Genomic DNA, 25,173 nt, shown 5'->3' with positions numbered 1-25,173 from the left:
CTTTGGTTGCCATCCCAGTCATCTTCAAGAAATGAGGTGGGGAGGAATGTTATCCTTTGTCTCAGGCAGCAAAATGTCTTGGGCCAGCCAGCGGCGTAGCGTGAGTTGTCAGCACCCGGGGCAAGGCAAGTAATTTGCGCCCCCCCAACCCCTAACCTGCGAGTTGCCGCTGGCGCTGCCGCCCAAACGACGCCGCTTGCCCGGAGGAGGAGGGGGGCAGAGAGGCGAGGAAAATGCAACGGCCCAGCAGCTGCAGCAGCAGCGGCGGAGGCGGGGCTGTGAAGAGGGGCTGCCTGGCGCGTCCTCCGCGGCGAGCGCTGAGAGCCGCTGCCTGCCGGACGCCTTCAGCCCGGACGCGCGCATAGCTCGTCGGTTCCGCGAGACATGCGGCTCCGCTACAGCCTGCGCCCGAGGCTCTTTGGCGACTCCGGAGGCAGCGAGCGCACCCCCCCCCAGATGTTGCGCCCGGTGCGGCCTGCCCCCCTTGCACCCCCCACGCTACGCCACTGGGGCCAGCTCTGCAGGCAGCCAACATCCAAAGGGATTTGTGCCTGTGCACGTGTTATAATTAGGATTTTCCATCTCAGGCACCAAAAATGTCTTCAGCCACTGCTCTGTCAGTGTTGGCAATGGCAGGGCACTGCTGGGTGCGCCTGCAGAGCCCTGCCCTGGTGCCCACAGGGTCTTACTGCCCCCATTCCTCCACAGGCACAAATCAGGTTTGAAAGAAGCAAGAATCCTCTCCCCAGCAACAATCTCCAGAAGGATCACCACACAAAAAAAGTAAATAATTTGTTTACAAAAAATAGCTTGGACAAAAGTTACAACACTCTTTTTTCAAACCTTGGGGCAGTGTGGATCTACTATGAAACTAATAAAGCTTAGGTTTCAGGGCCCATAAGCAACTTTTGATTAATTTTTTTGTGTTGAGAAGACCCGATTTGAGTCACATAACTCTAATTGGTTAATCTTGTGTTGAATATATTTCAAGAATCCCAAAGCTTGAGAGTCAGTAGCACAGATGTTGTAAAGGTGTGTTGATCTGTAGGGGAACAACCCCCTTGAAGAATCATACAACTGTAGCGTTGGAAGAGATCACGAGGGTTAAGCCAGTCCAACTCCTTGCAATGCAGAGATCTTTTCCCCAAAATGGGCTCGAACCCATGACCTTGAGATTAAGTGTCTCATGCTCTACCGACTGAGCTACCCAGAGCTCGTTGCTGGCTGCGAAGGGCCTCCCATGACAGTTCAAGCTTCAGGGCTCCCAAAATGTAGGTCCGCCACTGCTTTGGGTTTGGAAGTGTGGGTTTGTGAGTGCGGTTCTCGTGTGCGTAATTGCGCAACAAGCACCGAGCGGTGCAAGCGCGGTTCCGCCGTGTGGCCGGGAAAGTTTCCCAGGCTTGTGAATGCTCCCACGGTTCCCCAAAGGTTGGCGACCCCCTTTTCCTCCCGTGCCACGTTTCTGCCCGAAATTCGCCCTGCCTTTCCGGGCGGGCGCCCTGGGCTCTCTATTGCGCTTCCCAGACGTGGCGGGACGGGCGCGCCCTGGCTCTTCCTCCTCCTCCTCCTGCTCCCCTAACGGGAAGTGTCTGCTCGGCAAGGCGGGGCCGATCGAGGCTTCAGTGGCCGCTGGCTGGTTGTGGGCAGAGTCCTCTTCTCCCCGCCTCCGACGGCCGCGCCTTTCCTGCGAATCCCGCTACCTGGCCGAGGACGCGGCGGGCTGGAGCGCGTAGACGGGGTACAAGCCCGGCCCCCGAGGGCGGGACGAGCGAGGCAGGGTAGGGCAGGGCAGGGTCGCCTCTAGGCTGCCGGATCTCCAGGCGGGCAGATCAGAACCCAGAGATCTGTGGCCGGGCGCTGGTGAGCAGCTGGAAGCGAAGGGGCCCCCTCCCACCGCGAAGCGAAGCCCCGCCATGGGCAGGCACGAGGCGTGGAGACCCCCCGGATGGAGGTGCTCCTGGCACACGGCGTTCCTAGCAGGTGAGGCGGATCGGGACCCTAAAAGAGAGCCACACAGATTTGTTTGGGGAGGTCTTAAAGGAACGGGGTGGGGAGGAATGGGGCTTCTCTTTCTGGCCCCGCTTGCCTGCCCCAACAACTATGATTCTGCGTTGAGATCCCTGCATTTGCAGAGGGTTGGGCTAGACGACCCTCGTGGTCCCAAAGTTGGAACGGATCCCGAGGGTCATCTAGTCCAAGCCTCTGTGTGGGGCTCAATCCCACAACCCTGAGATTAAGAGTTTTGTGCTCTACCAACTGAGCTACCCAGGGGATGATTGCACGATTCTAGCTCATATGATTACTGTGTTTATCGCTTTTATTAAAGCAAGATCCATGGGGTGATCAGATGTTTAGTGACTATTCAATGCCTCACTCTTGATTTTGGCTTCGGTGCCCCTTAGCGCCATAGGTCCACGCTCATGGCAAATTGCGCCTGAATTGCGCACCTCTTCCTGAGAATCTCCTAGGCGTCCACTTTTTAAAAACTTTTGAATACTTTTGCAGGGTTGAGGCAATTTCGTGGAACAGGAAGCTACCAATAGCTGCTAGGCAGGCAGGTTATAGATTACCTCTGGTGTTGAATACAGTCCCTGAATTCCAGTCCCTGGGGAAGTGGAGCAGGAGAGGGTGGTTGTACTCATGACCAGTTTGTGGGCTTCACAGAGGCATCTGGTCGCCGCTGTGGGACCAGAATACTGGATTAGAAGAGTCCTGATCCAGAAGCCAGGCTGTCCTTATGTTCTTAGGTTTTATGGGTTCCCTAACCCAAATCAAGGGATCTTTTAGCACCTAGAACCTCGTCAATCCCTCTCCATAGGGTCAAGTTACATGGGAGATCAGTGATTAGGGTTGCAATCTTATGCCCACTTATCTGGGAGTAAGTCCTACTAAACTCAGTGGGGCTTACTTCTGTGTAGACATGTAAATGTTTACATTGTAGATCTCCCAACAGCTTTTAAAAGCTTTCATGGGGAGTGGAGGCAAAATGGACCAGGGCAAAATGGTCTGGACCAGGTGGCAGCATTTGGTGGAGAACAACAAAAAGCTTAATTCTCTTCACTCAAACACACCCATGTGACCAAAATTGCCTGCCACTGCAGGTGTTAATGGACATGATTTTGGGTCAGTGGTGTCTTTTCCCCCTCGAGGACTAATGGCAGCTTTTGGAGTGTAGTGTTCATTTAAGGAAATAGTCCCGCGAGGTGGGGGGGGGGAGCAGGGTTTAAAAAAGAACCCCTTTCTCCTGAGCTGCAATCCTTGTCGAGCTCATCCTTCTTTGAGGTTGCTGTTGGGCAGGGGTCAGCAAACTTTTTCAGCAGGGGGCCAGTCCACTGTCCTTCAGACTTTATGGAGGGCCAGACTATATTTTGAAAAGGAAAAAAAAATGAACGAATTCCTATGCCCCACAAATAACCCAGAGATGCATTTTAAATAAAAGCACACATTCTACTCGTGTAAAAACACGCTGATTCCTGGACCATCCACGGGCCGGATTGAGAAGGCGATTGGGCTGGATCCGGCCCCTGGGCCTTAGTTTGCCTACCCATGCTGTTGGGTGACATCTGATTGGGACTTTCCTGCCCATAGATCCAAACCAATTCCAATGGAAATTCCCATCCCCATGGCAGGAATGAGATGGAAAGTGAGAGAGATAAAAGGAAGGCAAAGGTTCTATGCACAGTTTGCTGATAATTCTGAGGTTTATGGAATACTTGTATGGCTGAGGAAAAGAGGCACTGTTAGAAACTCAGATATATGTTAGGCGCCAAATGGCTCCTTAAACCAAGGTGCCAAAGCGGAAGGCCTAGTTGCCATTTTGGGGCCAGACAACTCGAAAGTCATATTTTTCAATACGACCTTTTGGTTCCTGAAGTTCATTCTGATTGTGCAGATAAAATATAACAGATAGAATTCTACAGGATGTGTTGCTAGTGTGTGAAAGCAGTCCAGATCCAAGAATCCCCAGGCAGGCAACTCCAGATGGTGGAGACCTCAGATGGGATACCTGTTTTTTGACCATACCATTTCAGAACGCAGGTGGGGTATGACAGTTGACTTAATGATCTCCATTAAAAAAAAAAGATCATTGTTTATTTTCTTTCACTTTTGTTTATATGCTCATTAGTGTGGGCATTGTAATTATATCAGCACTCCTTTGGGTTGAAGTCTCTTTGAAATAGTGTTAAACTATTTCTTCATTACTTGACAGCCTTTTGGAATACGATTACTACACGTGCTGATATCTGTTCTTTTTGCCTAGAACAGGTCTTTTGCTTGCAGTTAAGTTTCCTTCTTTTCTTCTCCACCCTTTAGCCTCCGTCCTGAGTTCCTGTTTCCTGTTTCCTCAAGCCCAGGAGACAACTGGAATAAGTATCAGAGTTGTTCCAGAAGTGCTGAAAGAAGGAGATAGTGTCACCTTAACACCAGAAGGTCTTGATCTGAAGATTCTTAGTAGCTGCAAATGGTACCGAGGGGCGGTTGAAGGAGGAAACATTATTTTTACATATTTCCTAGCTCCAGTTAGTGGTCAGAAAAATGGACCTGCCTACACTGGCAGGGAGACTGGGAAGCCAGATTGCTCCCTTTACATCACAGGTTTAAAGCCAGATGACTCTGGAACCTATTCGCTTATACCAGAAGGTCTTGATGTTACCAGCACAGGGGCTACAAACATCACTGTTTCAGGTATGATTACCTTGCTCTCCAGTCATTCTTACTTCTTATGCACCCAAATCTCTCCTCTGCTGAGCCCTGAGGTGGAGAATTCTGTGCCTTCCTCCTGGGGGGGGGGGAGCGGCTAGTGAATTTATCTTAAACACAATTCCTCTGCCCCAAGAATGAGGCCCTACAAAATTATTCTTTTTTCATCAGAAAACTATACCAGAATGCACTAGTCTTCTTACTGCCTTTTTAGCTGTTCGTCTGGGAAATGTTTGAGGATTTTTTTTGGGGGGGGGGTTATATTCATTTAAAAGCATTTTAAAACCAATTAATATTTTAAAATCCCTAAACTCTGTTACTTGCATTAGTAGAAATTGGGGGCGGGGGGGGGGCGGGAATCCAATACAGTTCACATTTAAAGGCAGACCTTCCTAAGTCACAGTTTCCAAAACAATATGAGAACACCCACCCTTTGAAATTCACACTTACCTGAATTTTGCAGTTCTCCAGCCCAGTAATGTGTCCAAAAACACATACCCCAAGATAATATGTGCATAAGAATGCATATTTGTGGCAATAATATACAAAAATGCATTATAATGTGTGTGTTAGGCAAAATTGGCAAGCAAGTTATGTACATTGGGAGAAATCACACTAAAATCCGGTTGAATGTTTTGAATTTTCATGAGGATTTGTTTTGATGGGGAAATGTATAGAACTGAATAGTGGAGAAATGAGAAACTTAAGAGAAACCAAAGTTGACAGATTTGCCCATTCCTCTGCACTGGTCACCCTAATATACTGTTATATTAGTTAACTCCCATAATATGCTCTCGATCTGGATTGCTAAAGAGACGTAGACCTGCACCATTTCCCCCTGTGCTATCAGTACATGCTCACAGGGGAAATCAAGTTCCTGATTGTTGTTAATGATTTATAGTGCAAAAATAGGAATTGGTAGTGACTCCAGATTAAGCAAACTGGAGGGGAAAGAAGGGGTCTTCTGAATGTGGGATGTGAGCCAGTCTTCCTGGATCTGTGCCAGCTTGTTGGTATTGATAAGAAGTTGATTCAATTTGGCTAACTTGCTGGAGGAAAAAAAGTAGTTCTCCATTTTGAGTGAATGGCACAGACAGGAGTGCCAAGAAAAACTATGAACAGTGGTGTCTGGGTTATCAATAGAATAAGGTTGGCTGATATATATATATTTGTAGGGTGGTACTCTCTGCCATTTTTCTGCATCTGGTCTTGCACAAAAGTGGCTGGAGGGCTACCCCAAAGCGGTAGAGCGTCTGCTTTGTAAGCAGAATGTCCCAGGTTCAGTCCCCAACATTTCCAGTTAGGGCTCAGGGGAGAATCCTGTTTGAAATTGTGTAGAGCAACTGCCGGCTGGTGTAGACAATAGTGAGCTAGATAGACTAAGGCAGTGTAAGGCTGTGTTCCTATAAGGGACAGTTCTTCCCCATTCTTTTGGACTGGGGGCTATCCTGCCTTGTTACCTTGGTGAAACTTTCCCAATGACGTTGGAGCAAATTAATCCACTGTTTTGCATGTGCTGTTCTAGTATGCAACAGGCTGCCGAGCTGCAGAAAGCGAGTGGAGCATCTGCACATTGAGTTAAGGCCACATGGAGGCCGATGTGCATGACCCAAGTGACATGATGAGAAGGGAGTTGGGTGAATATGTGTTGCATTGCTGGTTACATTGCTGTCATGGCGTGGGTTTGTTCCATGTACACCTCGCTTGAACCAGAGAGTTTTCCAAAGTGCCAAAACTGGTGTGGCAAATGTGGTGCGAGTTACATCGCAACTAAGGATGTGTTCAAACTTCTTCTGTTTACAGTGCACTTGCACTGCATTTCCAGGGCTGGGTTTTTTAAATCCCTGTTCACATGACGTCAGCCAAAATGCCCATGTTATCTTGTATTTTGTTATAAGATGCTACTGTTTGATGTGTTGTTTCTCAAACCAGCTTCACCCCAGTTGGAATTCTTACACCTTTGCATAGGGTAGAGACATCCCCGCTTTGCCAATGCCCCCTGGTGTGTGTGCAAACAGAAACAAATCTGACATGAATGAAGGTGTGCTTATGTGAACAGCTTGCAGGGGTGAGGAGCAGGGAAATTCTTTAAGACGGCAGTGTCTACCCAAAGTTCTACTTGAAAATGACCCACTGAAATGAAAGGACCAAATTTAGTCATGTCATTTCAGTGGGCCTACTCTGAGAATGACTAACATCGGGTGCAACCCATTGTCTTTAAAATGAGTAGAAGAAGCAAGAGTGACCCGTGAGCAGCACTGTAGGAAATGGACAGACCTGACTCATGGGGGTGCAATATACATAGGCCTTATTGCAAGAGCTACATACTTAAAAGAGACAGGTGCAGACAAATCTATTGATGCATTGCACCCCATGTTAATTACCGTGTTTTTCACTCTATAAGACGCACCAGACCACAAGACGCACCTAGTTTTTGGAGGAGGAAAACAAGAAAAAAATATTCTGAATCTCAGAAGCCAGAACAGCAAGAGGGATCGCTGCGCAGTGAAAGCAGCAATCCCTCTTGCTGTTCTGGCTTCTGGGATAGCTGCGCAGCCTGCATTCGCTCCATAAGACGCACACACATTTCCCCTTACTTTTTAGGAGGGAAAAAGTGAGTCTTATAGAGCAAAAAATACGGTAGTTATACAGTGGGTTCCACTGGACTTTTCCTTGTTTTGCACCAAAATTCCTTTGCTTGCTCCTGAATGGCAGAGTTGGCGTATCAATACCCCAGGATGATTTAAATACAGTCTGATTTGACTTGGCAGAGGTGATTCCCCAAACCTGGTTGCCTGCGTGGACTTTGGGTTTTAATATTCCAGGGGTGCCTTGTGCAACACTCCCTGCGGCACCCTCTTGGCCCAGCGCCCAGTGCGGGCGAAGCAGTCATGCTCTCCTAAATTCGCCTCTGCCTGCATGTTCTCACATGTATGGATTCCTAGATTGTAGTCTGTATCACTGATGTATGTGTGTTTGGATCACATTTGTTCATATGCTACAGTATACCAGCTATATTCATCTGAGTGTTGCAACGCGTGCTATCTTATTCTGTTAAAAGGGTATTAAACTTGAGTAGGTATGAATGGAATTCAGAATTCTAAAAAATCTGCATATTTGGCAGGGAGGTTTTCTGAAACATGAAATGAGATCATTGATTTGTGAAATCTAACTATTTTCCAAAGTTGCTGGGCATCTATTTGTTTATTTCCGCTAATATGCCAAAAATGTTTGTCTGATCCAGCTTTCTGACAATAATCGGACTGTTGATATACATTATCCACAGGGTTGCTGGAAATGCACATGCGTGAACCAGCACTGAAATATTATCAGATCAAACACTTGTACAGCGCTTGAATACTTGTAGCCGAATGTGGGAACTGAAAAAACACCGAACGCTCAATTACTTGTCAATTATAAATGTGTTCTGCATCCATCAGACTCCGTGGAAGCATCTCTGTTCTTTTCTGTTTTTGTTAATACATTTCCAAAGTGCTTATTTGCTGGGTATTTGTTTCTACCAATCTCCATCAAGCGTTAGTAGGAGAAAAAACTGTTGTTAATGGTTCTCTGTTGGCAACCCTCTGGTTTCAAACCGGTGATATGATAGTTCCAACCTGCAGCTGATGTGAGCTGATGCTGGATGAAGCAGCTCACTTTGGGCATCCAATTCCAGGGTGCTATTAAGAATCAGAATGCAATTCATGATCTGGTGGTGGTGGTGGTGTTATATTTTACCGGCATTTGGATTGCCATTTGGATTTTCCTGCCTTGGGTACCACCCGGCTTCTAAAATGGGGACTGTCTTTGGTTCCCTTTCTCATGCTTTCACATAGCTCAGCAATGATAACACTGTGTCTCTTCCATCTGTAGAACATCTCTCCAAGCCCAAGGTGCTTGTTTCCCCAACCCCTTTCCTAACTGAGTTCGAGACTGCCATTTTAACTTGCAACACCACGCCTAGCATTGTCAGTGTCGCCTGGTTCTGGGATGGATTGCTTCTCAGGGAGAGCTCTCAGATGCAGCTTTCCGATGCTAATCGGACTCTCACCATCCATGGCATTAACCGCAGCGATGCTGGGGAATATCGCTGTCAAGTGTCCAACCCAGCCTCCACTGAAATGAGTGACGCCATATACATTTCAGTGTTCTGTGAGTATCTGTCTCCAAGCGCCGTCCATTGGACCTGTCCCGGTCTCTGCTTCTTCTCTGTCCTGTGGTATCTTCTCCCGCCTCTACATCTCTTCAGGTGCTTTGGTTTCGAAAAAAGTCTTATTTTATTTCTGATTCTTCAGATCTCTCCGGGTTTCTTCTAGGGAACTTCTTCATGATGCTTGGATAGAGAGTCAAGATATGGTGATTGAACTGTGCCAATGCAATGTGCAAATTTTGTTGTGGTATCCATGAAAACCTAGTCCCAACGGTTCAGTTCAGAAATCCACCTCTGCTGCTGACTGACTCTAGCACCTTGGTCACCTTCCTTGTCTTCTCTGTTCCTCATTAGATTAAATTGTAGTTTACCCTCACCTTCTAACAGGAATGGTCCTGTTCAGTATCTTTGCCAGTCTGCCATGCCCTCCTCCAGAATACCCCATTTCATTCCCCACCCTGTTTTCCATTTTTCTTTCTTTTCCAACAAACAACATTAGGTGGCTCAGTCCACATGGCTGTTTTTGCTGCCTTTGATTGCTTTTAAATAAAGATTTGGCATAGTTATGCAAACCTCAGAATTCCTCCAAGCACTTCCTCTCATTTTCCCAGTGGCATATATAAAGTGTACAATAGGTGTGGTTGGGGGTTTTTTTAACAACGAGCGAAACAACCATAAAATAAATGCAGGTTAAAGTCCGAATTGGATTTCCACATGAAATCAAAGTTGACTTGTCCTTCTGGGAACAACACGCGGAAGGATAATATTAATAATATGGCCCAACGAGTCTGGATTACATTTTTGAATGTCGTGTAACATAAGTTTTGTAGTAACTGAAAACAGTTAAGTTTTTTAGTATTTAATTTAAATATATATATGTTTGCCTTGTAGGGCAGGCACCATTTGTTCTGTCTCAAGCACCATATTGAGGGCCTTACACAGGAAGGAGTGAAGCCATTGAGAGCTACAAAGAGAAATGGCCTGAGGATTTCCCTCACATTCATCCTAGCTCTGCCTTAATTTGAACATTTCGTGGGTCAAACTGGCATGTGGCTCTTCCAGGCAATTTATTCATGTTCCTCTTGCCTGAGGGAGATTATTTGTGGACATGGGAGGAGGCTGAGAAATCTCCGAAATCTCGCTTTGAGGCCCACTTATAAAATCCCAGACTCCCACCCTTTGAGCAGAGAACACTGACAGACATGTTCTCTTCATGAAGATTAAATGAACCAAGCTGCCAACATCTCTCTCTTTTTTTATCTATTTCCTTCCCTTTTCTTGCCCACTTCAGATAATTCTGAAGCAACAAATAAATCAGGAAAGGGATGTGTGAGGGTTCGCCCCAGAGTCTAGTCAGGTGTGAGGGAGAACGGGCTTGGGCCCGGTCTCGGCTGCCACAGAAAGGCCTCTGCAGGATTTCCCCCCTCACACAGTTTTGTTTTTCTCTTCCTCCTCCTCCTCTGTTTCTCATTAACTTGACAACTGTTTTTATTTGCTGGCGTCAGGCACAGGCTGCTGGCACCGCTCACTATGACTCCCTTGGGTAAAAGGGCACCCAGGCAAGCGAGGCGAGGCAGGACGGGGCGGCCTTTTGCAACCGAAAGGCATAAAGGCCTGATCTGCTAGGGAGCTGAAAAAGGAGGTTTATTAACAAGGCTCTTCTTGCAAAAAAGGGAATGTAGCCTCAGCTATGCCTTTTATCAAAGGAGGTGCGATTTTGAGGCTCTGAGTTGGCCACACAACTCTCCCTTCTCCACCCCAATAATATAGTTTGCGGTAGTTCAAGGAGTTTAAAAAGTGTTCTTGGGGATAGATTTAAATGCAGAACAAAGCTTGCTACTTTTGGGGGCTGCACTGGCAAAACGGAGGCAGAATGAGCCAGACGTCAAAGAGTTCATTGTTGTGACTATAGTATATATCTGGTCCCATCTTGGTAATTATTTCAGTTATTAGAAAGGCAGAGCTGGGAAAACAGGCCCACAGTGCCTAACGGTCATTAAAGTTCCTTATTCTCCAAATAGTAAATTCAATTTCACCGACTATCGCATATAAAATGAGATTGCAAGGCATGATTATTATTGTTTCAGCAAAATGGCTTCCCCTATTAGTCTACTGGAAAGGCAGATTAGCTGCTGTTCTTTGCTGTCTTCAGAAACCTTTGCCCTCATACACAGACACAACATGCATTTTTTAAAAAACTGAAGGCAAATTTTATTTTAAGTCTGCTCAGGGACACAACTCGGCCTTCAGAAACGTCTGGATAAACTTTAGCCATAATTTCTTTAAATAATTTTGTAATTAAATTTTCTACAAAAAAACCCAACACTTGACAAATACAATAACAACCAAAACCAAAGACAAATATGCCCAAAAACAATATCAAATCCATAAAATGGGATTCTCTGAACCCCATGACTTCCCTTCCACCCACCCACCCCCGGTTCCTTTTCTTTTCAGCTGCATATCATTACTACAAATTATTATTTTTTACCTCAGATTTCCTGTACTATTTCTAAAATTACAAGTGTTTTTTTAAAATCCTGCTAATGTATTAATGAACTTTAGCCATAAATTCTAGTGTTTCTGTTTTAGTTATGGACAGGGCACGCAAACTATGAACAATCCACAAAAGTTTTGAATGGGTGGCAGGACAGAAGGCCAGGGGCTCCAGACCATAGCTGTCAACTTTTCCCTTTTCTTGCGAGGAATCCTATCCGGAATAAGGGAATTTCCCTTAAAAAACGGGAAACGTTGACAGCTATGCTCCAGACCCATTGGGAAAATCCTCTATGAAAACAGTGCACAGCCATCTCTGATCTGTAGGGCTAAATGATTTGACTGCAGCCGCTTTTCCTCCATTCCATATAAGTGAATAGAGCTGTGAATAGTCTGTTTCCTCCACTAGAAACCGGGTAAGGAGGATTCAATCAGGGAAACCCTTTGCGAAGGAAACACAATCTTTCTGTGCTGCATTTTTAATGCTTATTGTTTTGATCTTTTCACTTGCTGGCCTCCTTGGGAGAACTCGTTCATAAAGGCAGGACGATAAATAATTACAATGAAGGTATAAATAAGTAAAAAAAATGAAATGCCTCCACCACCCTGGTTGCATACAAGAAGGCTGAGGGCCAACTTTTTGCTGGGGGCAGCAAAATATTTCGAGCCATCCCTGTTAGGCGGACTTCCTCCTGTGCCACTTCCTGCGGCACATCCCAGAGAACATCTCTCAGAGGCTGCTAGTATGTGCAGCCATCACTCCTGTGCTGTATTCTGTGTCCCTGCAGAATAGGAATCAGCCAGTTGAGCATTTTTATTGCGTCATCTAAATAAAGGTCATTCCAGTTCTCCCTAGAGACAGGTAGAATAGGAACAGCAGTGTCTGGAAATGGTGCCAGCTAGTACTGGCAGGTTGTCCTCCAAACAGGTGCTGTTTGTACAATTGATTTATTTCCTTCTTCCTAGTGCAGAGCCCTGACAATGAATAGAAACAGATAGGTAGCCGTGTTGGTCTGCCATAGTCAAAATAAAAAAATTCCTTCCAGTAGCACCTTAAAGACCAACTAACTTAGAACTAACTTAGTTGGTCTTTAAGGTGCTACTGGAAGGAATGAATAGAAAGTTTGATCCTGGTCTCAGCCGTGGCTCAAACTAAACCCTGAGGGCACTTCTCTCAGTCCTGCTAATTTTCTCAGTCCTGCCCTCTCTGTCTACAGTTCAAAAGGAATTTTTATTATTTCCTTCCTGCCCTGTACCTGTTGGTACTGTAAAGCTGCCTCTCATTTTCATTTCATTTCTGATTTGTATACCGCCTTTTTATATTACTCTGCGCAAGTATATTACTATATAACAAAGATGGCACACCTTATGACAATCTGATCCTATTCAAAAATGTCATGATGAAAGCCTAAAATAAACAACTTATATCAAATAAACTAATATTCAATCATCCATTAGAATATAATAATAGCACACAATGAAGTTAAATATCAGCAAATAATAATTAAACAGAAATTCACTTTTAACAATTACGATAAATAATTTCCAAACAATAATCAACAAAAATGGCAGCAAGTCACAGTGCATAAAATAACACAATACAAAGTTGTGTTGTGGGCCATTTCAATGACAGTCTATAGTTCAACAAGGTAAAGTTGCATGCTCTGAATACAGAAGTTTCTGGATTCTGTGCCTCGCACCTCAAGTGAAAGGTTATGGAAAATACCTTTGCCTGAGATCTTGGAGACCTATTACCAGTCGCATTCAATAGTATTGTGTTAGCTGAACAAATGGTCTCACTTAAATAGCTTCCCCTTGTATGCTACTGAGGCATTGCTCTTCCACAGCTAGCTGGAAATGGAATTAAAATAGATGGTGCTTAATACTGTACTATTTTGTATCCAGCAATAGCTGTCCATATGGCCAGATCCTTCTATAATGTCTACTCACAAAAACATCCCATTCAAGAAAGGCCCCCTTGAAAGCCTTGGTAATATTTTATCCACACCAGGCATCATGTTTAGGCTAGAATTACATTTTATAGGCTAGAATTACATTTTATACCAAGGGACGTGGGTGGCGCTGTGGGTTAAACCACAGAGCCTAGGGCATACCAATCAGAAGGTCGGCGGTTCGAATCCCCGCAACGGGGTGAGCTCCCGTTGCTCGGTCCCTGCTCCTGCCAACCTAGCAGTTCGAAAGCACGTCAAAGTGCAAGTAGATAAATAGGTACTGCTCCGGCAGGAAGGTAAATGGCGTTTCCGTGCGCTGCTCTGGTTCGCCAGAAGCGGCTTAGTCATGCTGGCCACATGGCCTAGAAGCTGTACGCCGGCTCCCTTGGCCAATAAAGCGAGATGAGCGCCGCAACCCCAGAGTTGGTCACAACTGGACCTAATGGTCAGGGGTCCCTTTACCTTTACCTGCTCATACCTCCATATGTCAGGTTCGAAGACAACACAGAAAACCCTGGGACACAACAATTTCCCATAAAAAGTGAAGGAGCAAAGGATGGCAACTCCTAGGGAAGAGACTAGTGTGGATGCAACCTCAGTGTAATTCCAGAAGCTGCAACCAGAAAGCAGAGGTGGAACAAAGGGGAAGGATGCGTACCAAGGTGACAATGACGAAAACCAGCAGCCTGCAGCTAAGACTCATCACTGTAGATCTGTATGGAGATACACCAAGCTTGTTGTCATAACATCTTCTAGGGGTGAGATGCACAGGTCTCTAGGATGCCTGTCAAGGAGCAGCAAATAGACCCATGTGAAGAAATAAGTCCTAGCAAGGTTCTCTCTTAGCACTGTTCTATTTACTTGTGTCTGTCACCTTTCCCTGGAACATCAGGGGGCTAAAAATTCCCTGTCTTTCTGGCTCCATCTTGTTCTGGTGAAGGAATCTTTCATGTTGCGAAGGGATGGGAGGGAATCTTAGTCACCTTCTGGAATAACAACATGGTAGCTTCATCTGTTTGCCTCAGTTGGACCCGAAACACCTGAGATCCAGCCAAATACAAGCGTTTACAATGAGCATTCTGACATCCAGCTCACCTGCACAGCTATTGGAGAGCCTGCTATTGTCTATACTTGGTTTATCAATGGGACAGAATATTCTGTCGGATCCCAACTGCTTATCCGAGACATTTCTGTGGAGCAGTCTGGGACGTATCTCTGCAAGGCGGTGAATAAAGTGACTCGTAACCAGAAAAACACCACCCTGGAAATTGAGGTGGTGGGTGAGTAGCTCAAGAATGGCTATCTGTTGCCACTATTGAAGGAACATGATCTGCTCCGACCTGTTTACTGATTACACCCTGCTGTCAATTTGGGTTGATGAAGGGTTCTCTTTATATCTGAATTTGGGCCTCAAGCTCTTAGCTTGTTGTCTCTCATGCTGTGATCCCACTGTGCTTTCATCCAGTGGCTGACTCTTGTTTGTTTTGTTTTCATGTCCTTTCTCCCTTAGGGCGTGTCCAAGCCATCATTCTTGATGCACTAGATTTTTAATCTCTGCTATGACCATCTGTTTTGTTTGTTTTTTGTATACTGTCAGTCTTTTCCTTTGGGGTGCCAAGGTTTTCCTAGATGTCTTCCCACTTCCTCTGATATCAACAGGAAGCTTGCACATGCCACTAAGCCTCTATATTTCCTTTGTAAATGGAAGCCAGTTTTCGTTTACAAGCTGTTTTTTGTTTGTTTGTTTGTTTGTTTGTTTTGTGGGGTCAGGGTGGAATATGGTGCTGATTGTTAGCCACAAAATCTCAGTTCTTTGTGAGATTTTACCTTCTGTCTTAAATCTTCTCTGGGAAGCAAATGATCAACTGATAGTACAACACTCGCCCAGCAATGATTTTTCCAATGGTCTCTTCCTTTGTCTGTCTGGGCCCAGTGCCGGTTTCTCTTAATATTGGTTCTTTTCCAAATTGATCAAAACCCAGGGCTGTTGCACTACAAGAAACATGGAGCCCTTTTGCAACTTTTCTTTCTCAACAGGAGAGGTACGTAATGTGACCATTTCCGGCCCCTTTAATGGCAAAGAAAACGATAGTGTCACTTTGAACTGCAGTGCTGCTGGCACCAATGTTTCGTATTACTGGCTGAAGGGAAGCCAGCTGATTGAAGGAGGAGGTCATATCTCTTTAGACAACAACAACCAGAGGCTCATTCTCAACCCAGTCACCAGGAAGGATGAGGCCAACTACACCTGCTTTGGGAACAACAGCTTCTCTGAAAGTTCCAGTGAGCCACATTGGCTGGAAATCTTCTGTAAGTCTAGACTGACTATGTGGGCAATGGCAGGCAACTGGGGTCCCATAATCCAAACCCAGCCACAGTCAGTCATAGGTTGCCCCATCATATTCTACTTTCTGTAGCAGACAGAAGTGGCTCTTTCAGCCCTTATCACAGTTGGCTTCAGGAGGGAGGAGAAACTGCCAGAGTCTGTCCTGTGCACATGTTTGCTACAGCCTCCCTCTTTTTCTTAGAGCAGTGTGGCTCTCCATTGCAGCTTGCTGTGAGTATACTGGCTGCATGAAGTCAAGAAGAGTAAAAGATCTGACCCACACCTGGGACTCAACTATGAATTGGTCTGCAGGTCAATCGTATTGCTAACCCCTAATCCTATTGTTATTGTTGGAGGATTTTTTCTATTCTCCATTTTATCCAAGAAAGCCCCACCCCCATACACTCTCCAAGTGCACAAATAGAAATTTCAAATATAAAATGCAACTCCCTTACGGAGTTGAAAGTGTTATTTTAGGTAACTTTGTGTGTAGCATTCAGGGGAATTTGCCTGTTTGGGCTATCCCAAAAAAAGACATAGAGAAAACTGAAATAATCATTGGTTTTCAATACATCTGTCTTTTGATCAATAGGCTGATTGAAATATCATCTGCACCCTGATCATGTTTCTGCTCCTTAATAGATCAATACCAAAGGAAAGACTCAAGAGTGGGTAGTGAGTGATTTCCCCTGAAGTTCATACTCTTTGCATCTAAAAGAGTCATCTATTACCTAGAGCCAATTTTAATGATATACTGTATATCCCAAATACACTAGAGGTCATATATTCACTGAGCATCCATTCCCAGGGTGGGGCATCCATTTTTCTCCAGCTCAGTAAGATCGCACGGGGACAGCAGATTGCAAAAACAAAGGTTCCAAGGGCTCTGTGTTTTGGCATCAGTGTAGTAACAACTGAGTAGCACCTCTTCTACCAGCACAGCCTGGCCCTTTCCAACATGTGGTTTCCTGTATTTGCTTCAGACGGGCCCGACATCCCCACAATCGACCCTCATGAGCCAGTTTATAGAGACCAATCCACCCTTAACCTCTCGTGTTCTGCCAACTCCAACCCACCTGCCCATTATTCTTGGTATCATAATGAGAAACTTCTGGAAGCTCAGAACGAGTCCCAACTCCTGATCTCGCACCTTTCTCTAAATGATGCTGGCAAATATACTTGTAATGCCACCAATGATGTCACCGGCCTTTTCAGCCACACCAGCCTGGAGATCAGCGTCCTGGGTGAGTAGCTTGAAAGCCAGGCTGCATCCTAGGCTAACTTGCGCCTTCCTGTGGCTGATAAGACTGTCCTTGCAGTCACTGCTTCATCTGTACAATGGGGACTTGATTGCGCGACCTCTGTCTCGTGGCCATTCTGGCTTCCAGGATGCATTCCTCGTATTCTGTCACCTCACTGTCCCTTTACAGTATCCATGGCGATCACTCCAGTTCAGTTCCTGAAGTACCATGAAGTTTCTCTTCTTCAGGTCAAATCCAGTTCCTGGTCTTGGAGTCTCTCTGTCTCTTACCATATTTCTGGATTCACACTACGTTTTCCCTGTCAATGAAAACTCCCAGAAAACAAACAAAAAATGCGCCTCCCTCATCTGCCTCTATCCATTGTTGCCTCAGGCCTCACTTTTCCTCATGGTGTGTTGCCCATTCCAAGTCACAAACTCTCAGTCAATGGACCATTTCTGTTCCTTGTATGCAGTCAATCTTTTCAGAGATCCAAAGTTTTGCTAGATGTCTTCCCACTTCCTCTGGTATCAACTGGAAGGTTTCACCTGTCACTAAGTCTTTATATTTCCTTTATAATAACAAAGCTAATTTTCATTTCACTGTCTTTTCAAGCTGGTTTTTTGGGGGGGGAGAGGTGGAATATGGCTCTGATGTTTGGCCAAAAATCTCAATTCTTTCTGAAATGCTACCTTCTGTCTTAAATGTTGTCAAAAAGCAAACCGTCAACTGGTAGTACAACACAGTCCCGGCGTTGATTTTTCCAATGGTCTCTTCCTTTGTCTGTCTGAGCCCAGTGCCTGTTTCTCTTAATATTGGTTTTTTCCCAAACTGATCGAAATCCGGGCTCTTGCACTACAAGAAACATGGAGCCCTTTTGCAACTTTTCTTTTTCAACAGGAGAGGTACGTAATGTGACCATTTCCGGCCCCTTTAATGCCAAAGAAAACGATAGTATCACTTTGAACTGCAGTGCTGCTGGCACCAATGTTTCGTATTACTGGCTGAAGGGAAGCCAGCTGATTGAAGGAGGAGGTCATATCTCTTTAGACAACAACAACCAGAGGCTCATTCTCAACCCAGTCACCAGGAACGATGAGGCCAACTACACCTGCTTTGGGAACAACAGCTTCTCTGAAAGTTCCAGTGAGCCACATTGGCTGGAAATCTTCTGTAAGTCTAGACTGACTATGTGGGCAATGGCAGGCAACTGGGGTCCCATAGTCCAAACCCAGCCGCAGTCAGTCTTAGTTTTCACCATCACATTCTAATTTCTGTAGCAGACAAAAGTATATCTTTCAGCCCTTATCACAACTGGCTTCTGGAGGAAGTCGAAACTGCCAGAGTCTGCCCTGAGCACACGTTTGCTATAGCCTCCCACTTTTGCTGAGAGCGGTGTGGTTCTCCATTGCAACTATCTATGAGTTACTCTTCTTGACTTCATGCAGCCAGTATAGAGATCTGACCCACACCTGGGACTCAACTATGAATTGGTCCGCAGGTCAGTCATATTGCTAACCCCTAATCCTAGTGTTATTATTAGACAGGTTTTTTCCTATGCTCCATTTCAGCCAAGACAGGCCCCTCCCTCACTCCCCCGGACACTCTCCAAGTACACAAATAGAAATTTCAAATAAAAAATACAGCTACCTTATGGAGTTGAAAGGGTTGTTTTAGGTAACGTGTGTAGCATGCAGGGGACTTTGCTCATTTTCAAATGGCCAGAAAGCTATAACTGAAGCTTGAAAGTCTAGTGGCCAATAGGGAGGAATACTATAGAAGGGATCCGGTATTAGTTGCCTTGAGTCACCCAAATCTGCGAGCAACTTGGCTCACTGCCACACCCAGTTTTGACAATCCCAACAAAAGTTGTGGAGAAAACAGAAAGAACTGTTTGGTTTTACTGCATCTGTCCCTTTGATCAATGGGCTGATTGGAATATTATCTGCATCCTGATCAGCTTTCTGCTACATGGAAGGCTAAATAACGAGGATTTAGCATTCCTACCCCCCAGCTCAAACCCTTGGGGCCTTATATTCTTCCAAACAACCCTGAGGTGATATATTCACTGAGCATCCATTCCCAGGGATATTTCTCCAGGTTGGAATTGTTGCATGGCGACAGCTGGTTCGGAAAAAAACACGGTTCCAGTGGCTCTATATTTTGGCATCAGTGTAGTAGCCTGGCCCTTTCCAACATGTGGTTTTCCTATATTTGCTTCAGACGGGCCCGACATCCCCACAATCGACCCTCAGGAGCCAGTTTATAGAGACCAATCCACCCTTAACCTCTCGTGTTCTGCCAACTCCAACCCACCTGCCAATTATTCTTGGTATTATAATGAGAAACTTCTGGAAGCTCAGAACGAGTCCCAACTCCTGATCTCGCATCTTTCTCTAAATGATGCCGGCAAATATACTTGTAATGCCACCAATGATGCCACCGGCATTTTCAGCCACACCAGCCTGGAGATCAGCGTCCTGGGTGAGTAGCTTGAAAGCCAGGCTGCATCCTAGGCTAACTTGCGCCTTCCTGTGGCTGATAAGACTGTCCTTGCAGTCACTGCTTCATCTGTACAATGGGGACTTGATTGCGCGACCTCTGTCTCGTGGCCATTCTGGCTTCCAGGATGCATTCCTCGTATTCTGTCACCTCACTGTCCCTTTACAGTATCCATGGCAATCACCCCAGTTCAGTTCCTGAAGTACCATGAAGTTTCTCTTCTTCAGGTCAAATCCAGTTCCTGGTCTTGGAGTCTCTCTGTCTCTGACCATATTTCTGGACTCACACTACTTTTTTCCTGTCAATGAAAACTCCCATATAACAAACAAAAGATGTGCCTCTCTCATCTGCCTCTATCCATTGTTGGCTCAGTCCTCACTTTTCCTCATGGTGTGTTGCACATTCCAAGTCACAAACTCTCAGTCAATGGACCATTTCTGTTCCTTGTATGCACTCAATCTTTTCAGGGTTCCAAAGTTTTGTTAGATGTCTTCCAACTTCCTCTGGTATCAACTGGAAGATTTAACCTGTCACTAAGTCTTTATATTTCCTTTATAATAACAAAGCTAATTTTCATTTCACTGTCTTTTCAAACTGGGGTTTTTTTTTGGGGGGGGGGGTAGAATATGGCTCTGATGTTTGGCCACAAAATCTCAGTTCTTTGTGAAGTGCTATCTTCTGTCTTAAATGTTGTCGAGGAAGTAAACTGTCAACTGGTAGTACAACACTCTCCCGGCATTGATTTTTCCAATGGTCTCTTCCTTTGTCTGTCTCGGCCCGGTGCCTGTTTCTCTTAATATTGGTTCTTTTCCAAACTGATCAAAACCCAGGGCTGTTGCACTACAAGAAACATGGAGCCCTTTTGCAACTTTTCTTTCTCAACAGGAGAGGTACGTAATGTGACCATTTCCGGCCCCTTTAATGCCAAAGAAAACGATAGTGTCGCTTTGAACTGCAGTGCTGCTGGCACCAATGTTTCGTATTACTGGCTGAAGGGAAGCCAGCTGATTGAAGGAGGAGGTCATATCTCTTTAGACAACAACAACCAGAGGCTCATTCTCAACCCAGTCACCAGGAACGATGAGGCCAACTACACCTGCTTTGGGAACAACAGCTTCTCTGAAAGTTCCAGTGAGCCACATTGGCTGCAAATCTTCTGTAAGTCTAGACTGACTATGTGGGCAATGGCAGGCAACTGGGGTCCCATAGTCCAAACCCAGCCACAGTCAATCATAGATTGCCCCATCACATTCTACCTTCTGTAGCAGACAGAAATGGCTCTTTCAGCCCTTATCACAGCTGGCTTCAGGAGGGAGGAGAAACTGCCAGAGTCTGTCCTGTGCACACGTTTGCTATAGCCACCCGCTTTTTCTGAGAGCAGTGTAGCTCTCCATTGCAGCTAGCTGTGAGTATGCTGGCTGCATGAAGTCAAGAAGAGTAAGAGATCTGACCCACACCTGGGACTCAACTATGAATTGGTCCGCAGGTCAATCGTATTGCTAACCCCTAATCCTATTGTTATTATTAGAGATTTTTTTCCTATGCTCCATTTCATCCAAAACAGGCCCCTCCCTCACTCCCCCGGACCCTCTCCAAGTGCAGAAGTAGAAATTTCGAATAAAAAACACAACTTCCTGATGGAGTTGAAAGGGTTATTTTAGCTAACCTTGTTTGTAGCATCCAGGGGACTTTGCTCATTTTCCAAAGGCCAGAAAGCTGTAACTGAAGCTTGAAAGTCTAGTGGCCAATTGGGAGGAATACTGTTAGAAGGGATTCGGTAATAGTTCCCTTGAGTCACCCAAATCTGCAAGCAACTTGGCTCACTGCCACACCCAGTTTCGACAATCCCAACAAAGGTTGTGAAGAAAACAGAAAGAACTGTTTGGTTTTACTGCATCTGTCCCTTTGATCAATGGGCTGATTAGAATATTATCTGCATCCTGATCAGCTTTCTGCTATGTGAAAGGCTAAATAATGGAGATTTAGCATTCTTACCCCCGAAGCTGAAACACTTAGGGTCCTGATATTCTTTCAAACAACCCTGAGGTGATATATTCACTGAGCATCCATTCCCAGGGATATTTCTCCAAGTTGAAATGGTTGCATGGGGAAAGCAGGTGGGGGGGGGATGGTAACAGAGGTTCTGTGTTTTGGCATCAGTGTGGTAACATCTGAGTAGCACCCTTACTATTAGCACAGCCTGGCCCTTTCCAACATGTGGTTTTCTATATTTGCTTCAGACGGGCCCGACATCCCCACAATCGACCCTCAGGAGCCAGTTTACATAGAGCACTTCCCCCTTAACCTCTCGTGTTCTGCCAACTCCTACCCACCTGCCAGTTATTCTTGGTATCATAATGAGAAACTTCTGGAAGCTCAGAACGAGTCCCAACTCCTGATCTCGCATCTTTCTCTAAATGATGCTGGCAAATATACTTGTAATGCCACCAATGATGTCACTGGCATTTTCAGCCACACCAGCCTGGAGATCAGCGTCCTGGGTGAGTAGCTTGAAAGCCAGGCTGCATCCTAGGCTAACTTGCGCCTTCCTGTGGCTGATAAGACTGTCCTTGCAGTCACTGCTTCACCTGTACAATGGGGACTTGATTGCGCGACCTCTGTCTCGTGGCCATTCTGGCTTCCAGGATGCATTCCCCGTATTCTGTCACCTCACTGTCCCTTTACAGTATCCATGGCAATCACCCCAGTTCAGTTCCTGAAGTACCATGAAGTTTCTCTTCTTCAGGTCAAATCCAGTTCCTGGTCTTGGAGCCTCTCTGTCTCTGACCATATTTCTGGACTCACTACTTTTTCCTGTCAATGAAAACTCCCATATAACAAACGAAAGATGTGCCTCTCTCATCTGCCTCTATCCATCGTTGCCTCAGGCCTCACTTTTCCTCATGGTGTTTTGCACATTCCAAGTCACAAACTCTCAGTAAATGGACCATTTCTGTTCCTTGTATGCAGTCAACCTTTCCAGGGTTCCAAAGTTTTGCTAGATGTCTTCCAACTTCCTCTGGTATCAACTGGAAGATTTAACCTGTCACTAAGTCTTTATATCTCCTTTATAATAACAAAGCTAATTTTCATTTCACTGTCTTTTCAAGCAAGTTTTTTTTTTGAGAGGGGGTAGAATATGGCAGAAAATCTCAGTTCTTTGTGAAATGCTACCTTCTGTCTTAAATGTTGTTGAGGAAGTAAACTGTCAACTGGTAGTACAACACTCTCCTGGCATTGATTTTTCCAACGGTGTCTTCTTTGTCTGCCTGGGCCCAGTGCCGGTTTCTCTTAATATTGCTCCTTTTCCAAACTGATCGAAATCCAGGGCTGTTGCACTACAAGAAACATGGAGCCCTTTTGCAACTTTTCTTTCTCAACAGGAGAGGTACGTAATGTGACCATTTCCGGCCCCTTTAATGCCAAAGAAAACGATAGTGTCACTTTGAACTGCAATTCTGCTGGCACCAATGTTTCGTATTACTGGCTGAAGGGAAGCCAGCTGATTGAAGGAGGAGGTCATATCTCTTTAGACAACAACAACCAGAGGCTCATTCTCAACCCAGTCACCAGGAAGGATGAGGCCAACTACACCTGCTTTGGGAACAACAGCTTCTCTGAAAGTTCCAGTGAGCCACATTGGCTGCAAATCTTCTGTAAGTCTAGACTGACTACGTGGGCAATGGCAGGCAACTGGGGTCCCATAGTCCAAACCCAGCTGCAGTCAGTCATAGTTTCCACCACCACATTCTACTTTATAGCAGACAAATGTGGCTCTTTCAGCCCTTATCACAGCTGGCTTCAGGAGGGAGGAGAAACTGCCAGAGTCTGTCCTGTGCACACATTTCCTATAGCCTCCCACTTTTGCTGAGAGCGGTGTGGTTCTCCATTGCAACTATCTATGAGTTACTCTTCTTGACTTCATGCAGCCAGTATAGAGATCTGACCCACACCTGGGACTCAATTATGAATTGGTCTGCAGGTCAATCGTATTGCTAACCCCTATTCCTGTTGTTGTTATTATTAGAGTATTTTTTCCCCTATGCTCCATTTCAGTCAAGACAGGCCCCTACCTCACTCCCCCGGACACTCTCCAAGTGCACAAATAGAAATTTCAAATAAAAAGTACAACTTCCTGATGGAGTTGAAAGGTTTATATTAGGTAACGTTGTGTGTAGCATGCAGGGGACTTTGCTCATTTTCCAAAGGCCAGAAAGCTGTAACTGAAGCTTGAAAGTCTAGTGGCCAGTAGGGAGGAATACTATAGAAGGGATCCGGTATTAGTTGCCTTGAGTCACCCAAATCTGCAAGCACCTTGGCTCACTGCCACTCCCAGTTTCAACAATCCCAACGAAAGTTGTGGAGAAAACAGAAAGAACTGTTTGGTTTTACTGCATCTGTCCCTTTGATCAATGGGCTGATTGGAATATTATCTGCATCCTGATCAGCTTTCTGCTACGTGAAAGGCTGAATAATGGGGATTTAGCATTCCTATCACACCCTTAGGGTCTTGATATTCTTCCAAATAACCCTGAGGTGATATATTCACTGAGCATCTATTCCCAGGGATATCTCTCCAAGTTGAAATGGTTGCATGGGGACAGCAGGTTGGGGGGGGGGACACAGTTCCAGTCGCTCTGTGTTTTGGCATCAGTGTAGTAACAACAGAGTAGCACCTCTTCTACCAGCACAGCCTGGCCGTTTCCAACATATGGTTTTCCTATATTTGCTTCAGACGGGCCCGACATCCCCACAATCGACCCTCAGGACCCAGTTTACATAGAGCACTTCCCCCTTAACCTCTCATGTTCTGCCAACTCCAACCCACCTGCCAGTTATTCTTGGTATCATAATGAGAAACTTCTGGAAGCTCAGAACGAGTCCCAACTCCTGATCTCGCATCTTTCTCTAAATGATGCCGGCAAATATACCTGTAATGCCACCAATGATGTCACTGGCATTTTCAGCCACACCAGCCTGGAGATCAGCGTCCTGGGTGAGTAGCTTGAAAGCCAGGCTGCATCCTAGGCTAACTTGCGCCTTCCTGTGGCTGATAAGACTGTCCTTGTAGTCACTGCTTCATCGGTACAATGGGGATGTGATTGCGCGACTTCTGTCTCGTGGCCATTTTGGCTTCCAGGATGCATTCCTCGTATTCTGTCACCTCACTGTTCCTTTACAGTATCCATGGCAATCACTCCAGTTCAGTTCCTGAAGTACCATGAAGTTCCTCTTCTTCAGGTCATATCCAGTTCCTGATCTTGGAGTCTCTCTGTCTCTTACCATATTTCTGGACTCACACTACTTTTTTCCTGTCAATGAAAACTCCCAGATAACAAACAAAAAATGCGCCTCTCTCATCTGCCTCTATCCATCGTTGCCTCAGGCCTCACTTTTCCTCATGGTGTGTTGCACATTCCAAGTCACAAACTCTCAGTCAATGGACCATTTCTGTTCCTTGTATGCAGTCAATCTTTTCAGAGATCCAAAGTTTTGCTAGATGTCTTCCCACTTCCTCTGGTATCAACTGGAAGGTTTCACCTGTCACTAAGTCTTTATATTTCCTTTATAATAACAAAGCTAATTTTCATTTCACTGTCTTTTCAAGCTGGTTTTTTTTGGGGGGGAGAGGTGGAATATGGCTCTGATGTTTGGCGACAAAATCTCAATTCTTTCTGAAATGCTACCTTCTGCCTTAAATGTTGTCAAAAAGCAAACCGTCAACTGGTAGTACAACACAGTCCCGGCGTTGATTTTTCCAATGGTCTCTTCCTTTGTCTGTCTGGGCCCAGTGCCGGTTTCTCT

At 45.5% G+C, this 25,173-nt stretch overlaps 4 protein-coding genes across 5 annotated transcripts in view; all 4 read left to right on the top strand.

Moving 5' to 3' along the window:
• The first annotated feature begins 1,618 nt into the window (after window positions 1–1,618).
• The window catches only part of LOC310712591 (cell adhesion molecule CEACAM5-like), a 51,216-nt gene continuing 27,661 nt past the window's right edge, over window positions 1,619–25,173 (top strand). Inside the window, exons 1-2 of the mRNA XM_083515792.1 lie at window positions 1,619–1,980; window positions 4,315–4,686. Of these exons, the coding sequence (XP_083371918.1) occupies window positions 1,914–1,980; window positions 4,315–4,686 (439 nt within the window). The 5' untranslated portion in view covers window positions 1,619–1,913. The remainder of the gene's footprint in view (window positions 1,981–4,314; window positions 4,687–25,173) is intronic.
• LIPE (lipase E, hormone sensitive type) overlaps window positions 3,976–25,173 on the top strand; it is a 120,069-nt gene continuing 98,871 nt past the window's right edge. Inside the window, exon 1 of the mRNA XM_083515805.1 lies at window positions 3,976–3,981. The gene's annotated coding sequence lies outside the window, so the exon portion shown is untranslated. The remainder of the gene's footprint in view (window positions 3,982–25,173) is intronic.
• Window positions 4,832–17,777, top strand: LOC310712690 (cell adhesion molecule CEACAM1-like). Of its 2 annotated transcripts, XM_083515997.1 has the most exons (4): window positions 4,832–8,853; window positions 14,325–14,579; window positions 15,337–15,749; window positions 15,781–17,777. In XM_083515997.1, the coding sequence occupies exons 1-3, from the start codon at window positions 8,721–8,723 to the stop codon at window positions 15,714–15,716; spliced, it is 768 nt and encodes a 255-aa protein (XP_083372123.1). In that variant the 5' UTR covers window positions 4,832–8,720; the 3' UTR covers window positions 15,717–15,749; window positions 15,781–17,777. The 2 variants fall into 2 exon arrangements, with proteins under 2 accessions (XP_083372123.1, XP_083372122.1); XM_083515996.1 differs by having other exon boundaries at window positions 4,834–8,853; window positions 15,337–17,777.
• Window positions 16,584–23,368, top strand: LOC310711102 (cell adhesion molecule CEACAM5-like; the record flags this gene model as incomplete). Its single annotated transcript, XM_083512574.1, has 6 exons — window positions 16,584–16,869; window positions 17,767–18,039; window positions 19,090–19,350; window positions 20,254–20,526; window positions 21,609–21,869; window positions 22,752–23,368. 6 exons carry the CDS (start codon window positions 16,584–16,586, stop codon window positions 23,237–23,239), a joined length of 1,842 nt encoding a protein of 613 aa, XP_083368700.1. The 3' UTR covers window positions 23,240–23,368.

The sequence above is a fragment of the Podarcis liolepis genome, assembly GCF_965112155.1.
Source record: "Podarcis liolepis genome assembly, chromosome: 7".
Classification (NCBI taxonomy): domain Eukaryota; kingdom Metazoa; phylum Chordata; class Lepidosauria; order Squamata; family Lacertidae; genus Podarcis; species Podarcis liolepis.
This window is presented reverse-complemented; position numbering and strand designations above follow the sequence as displayed.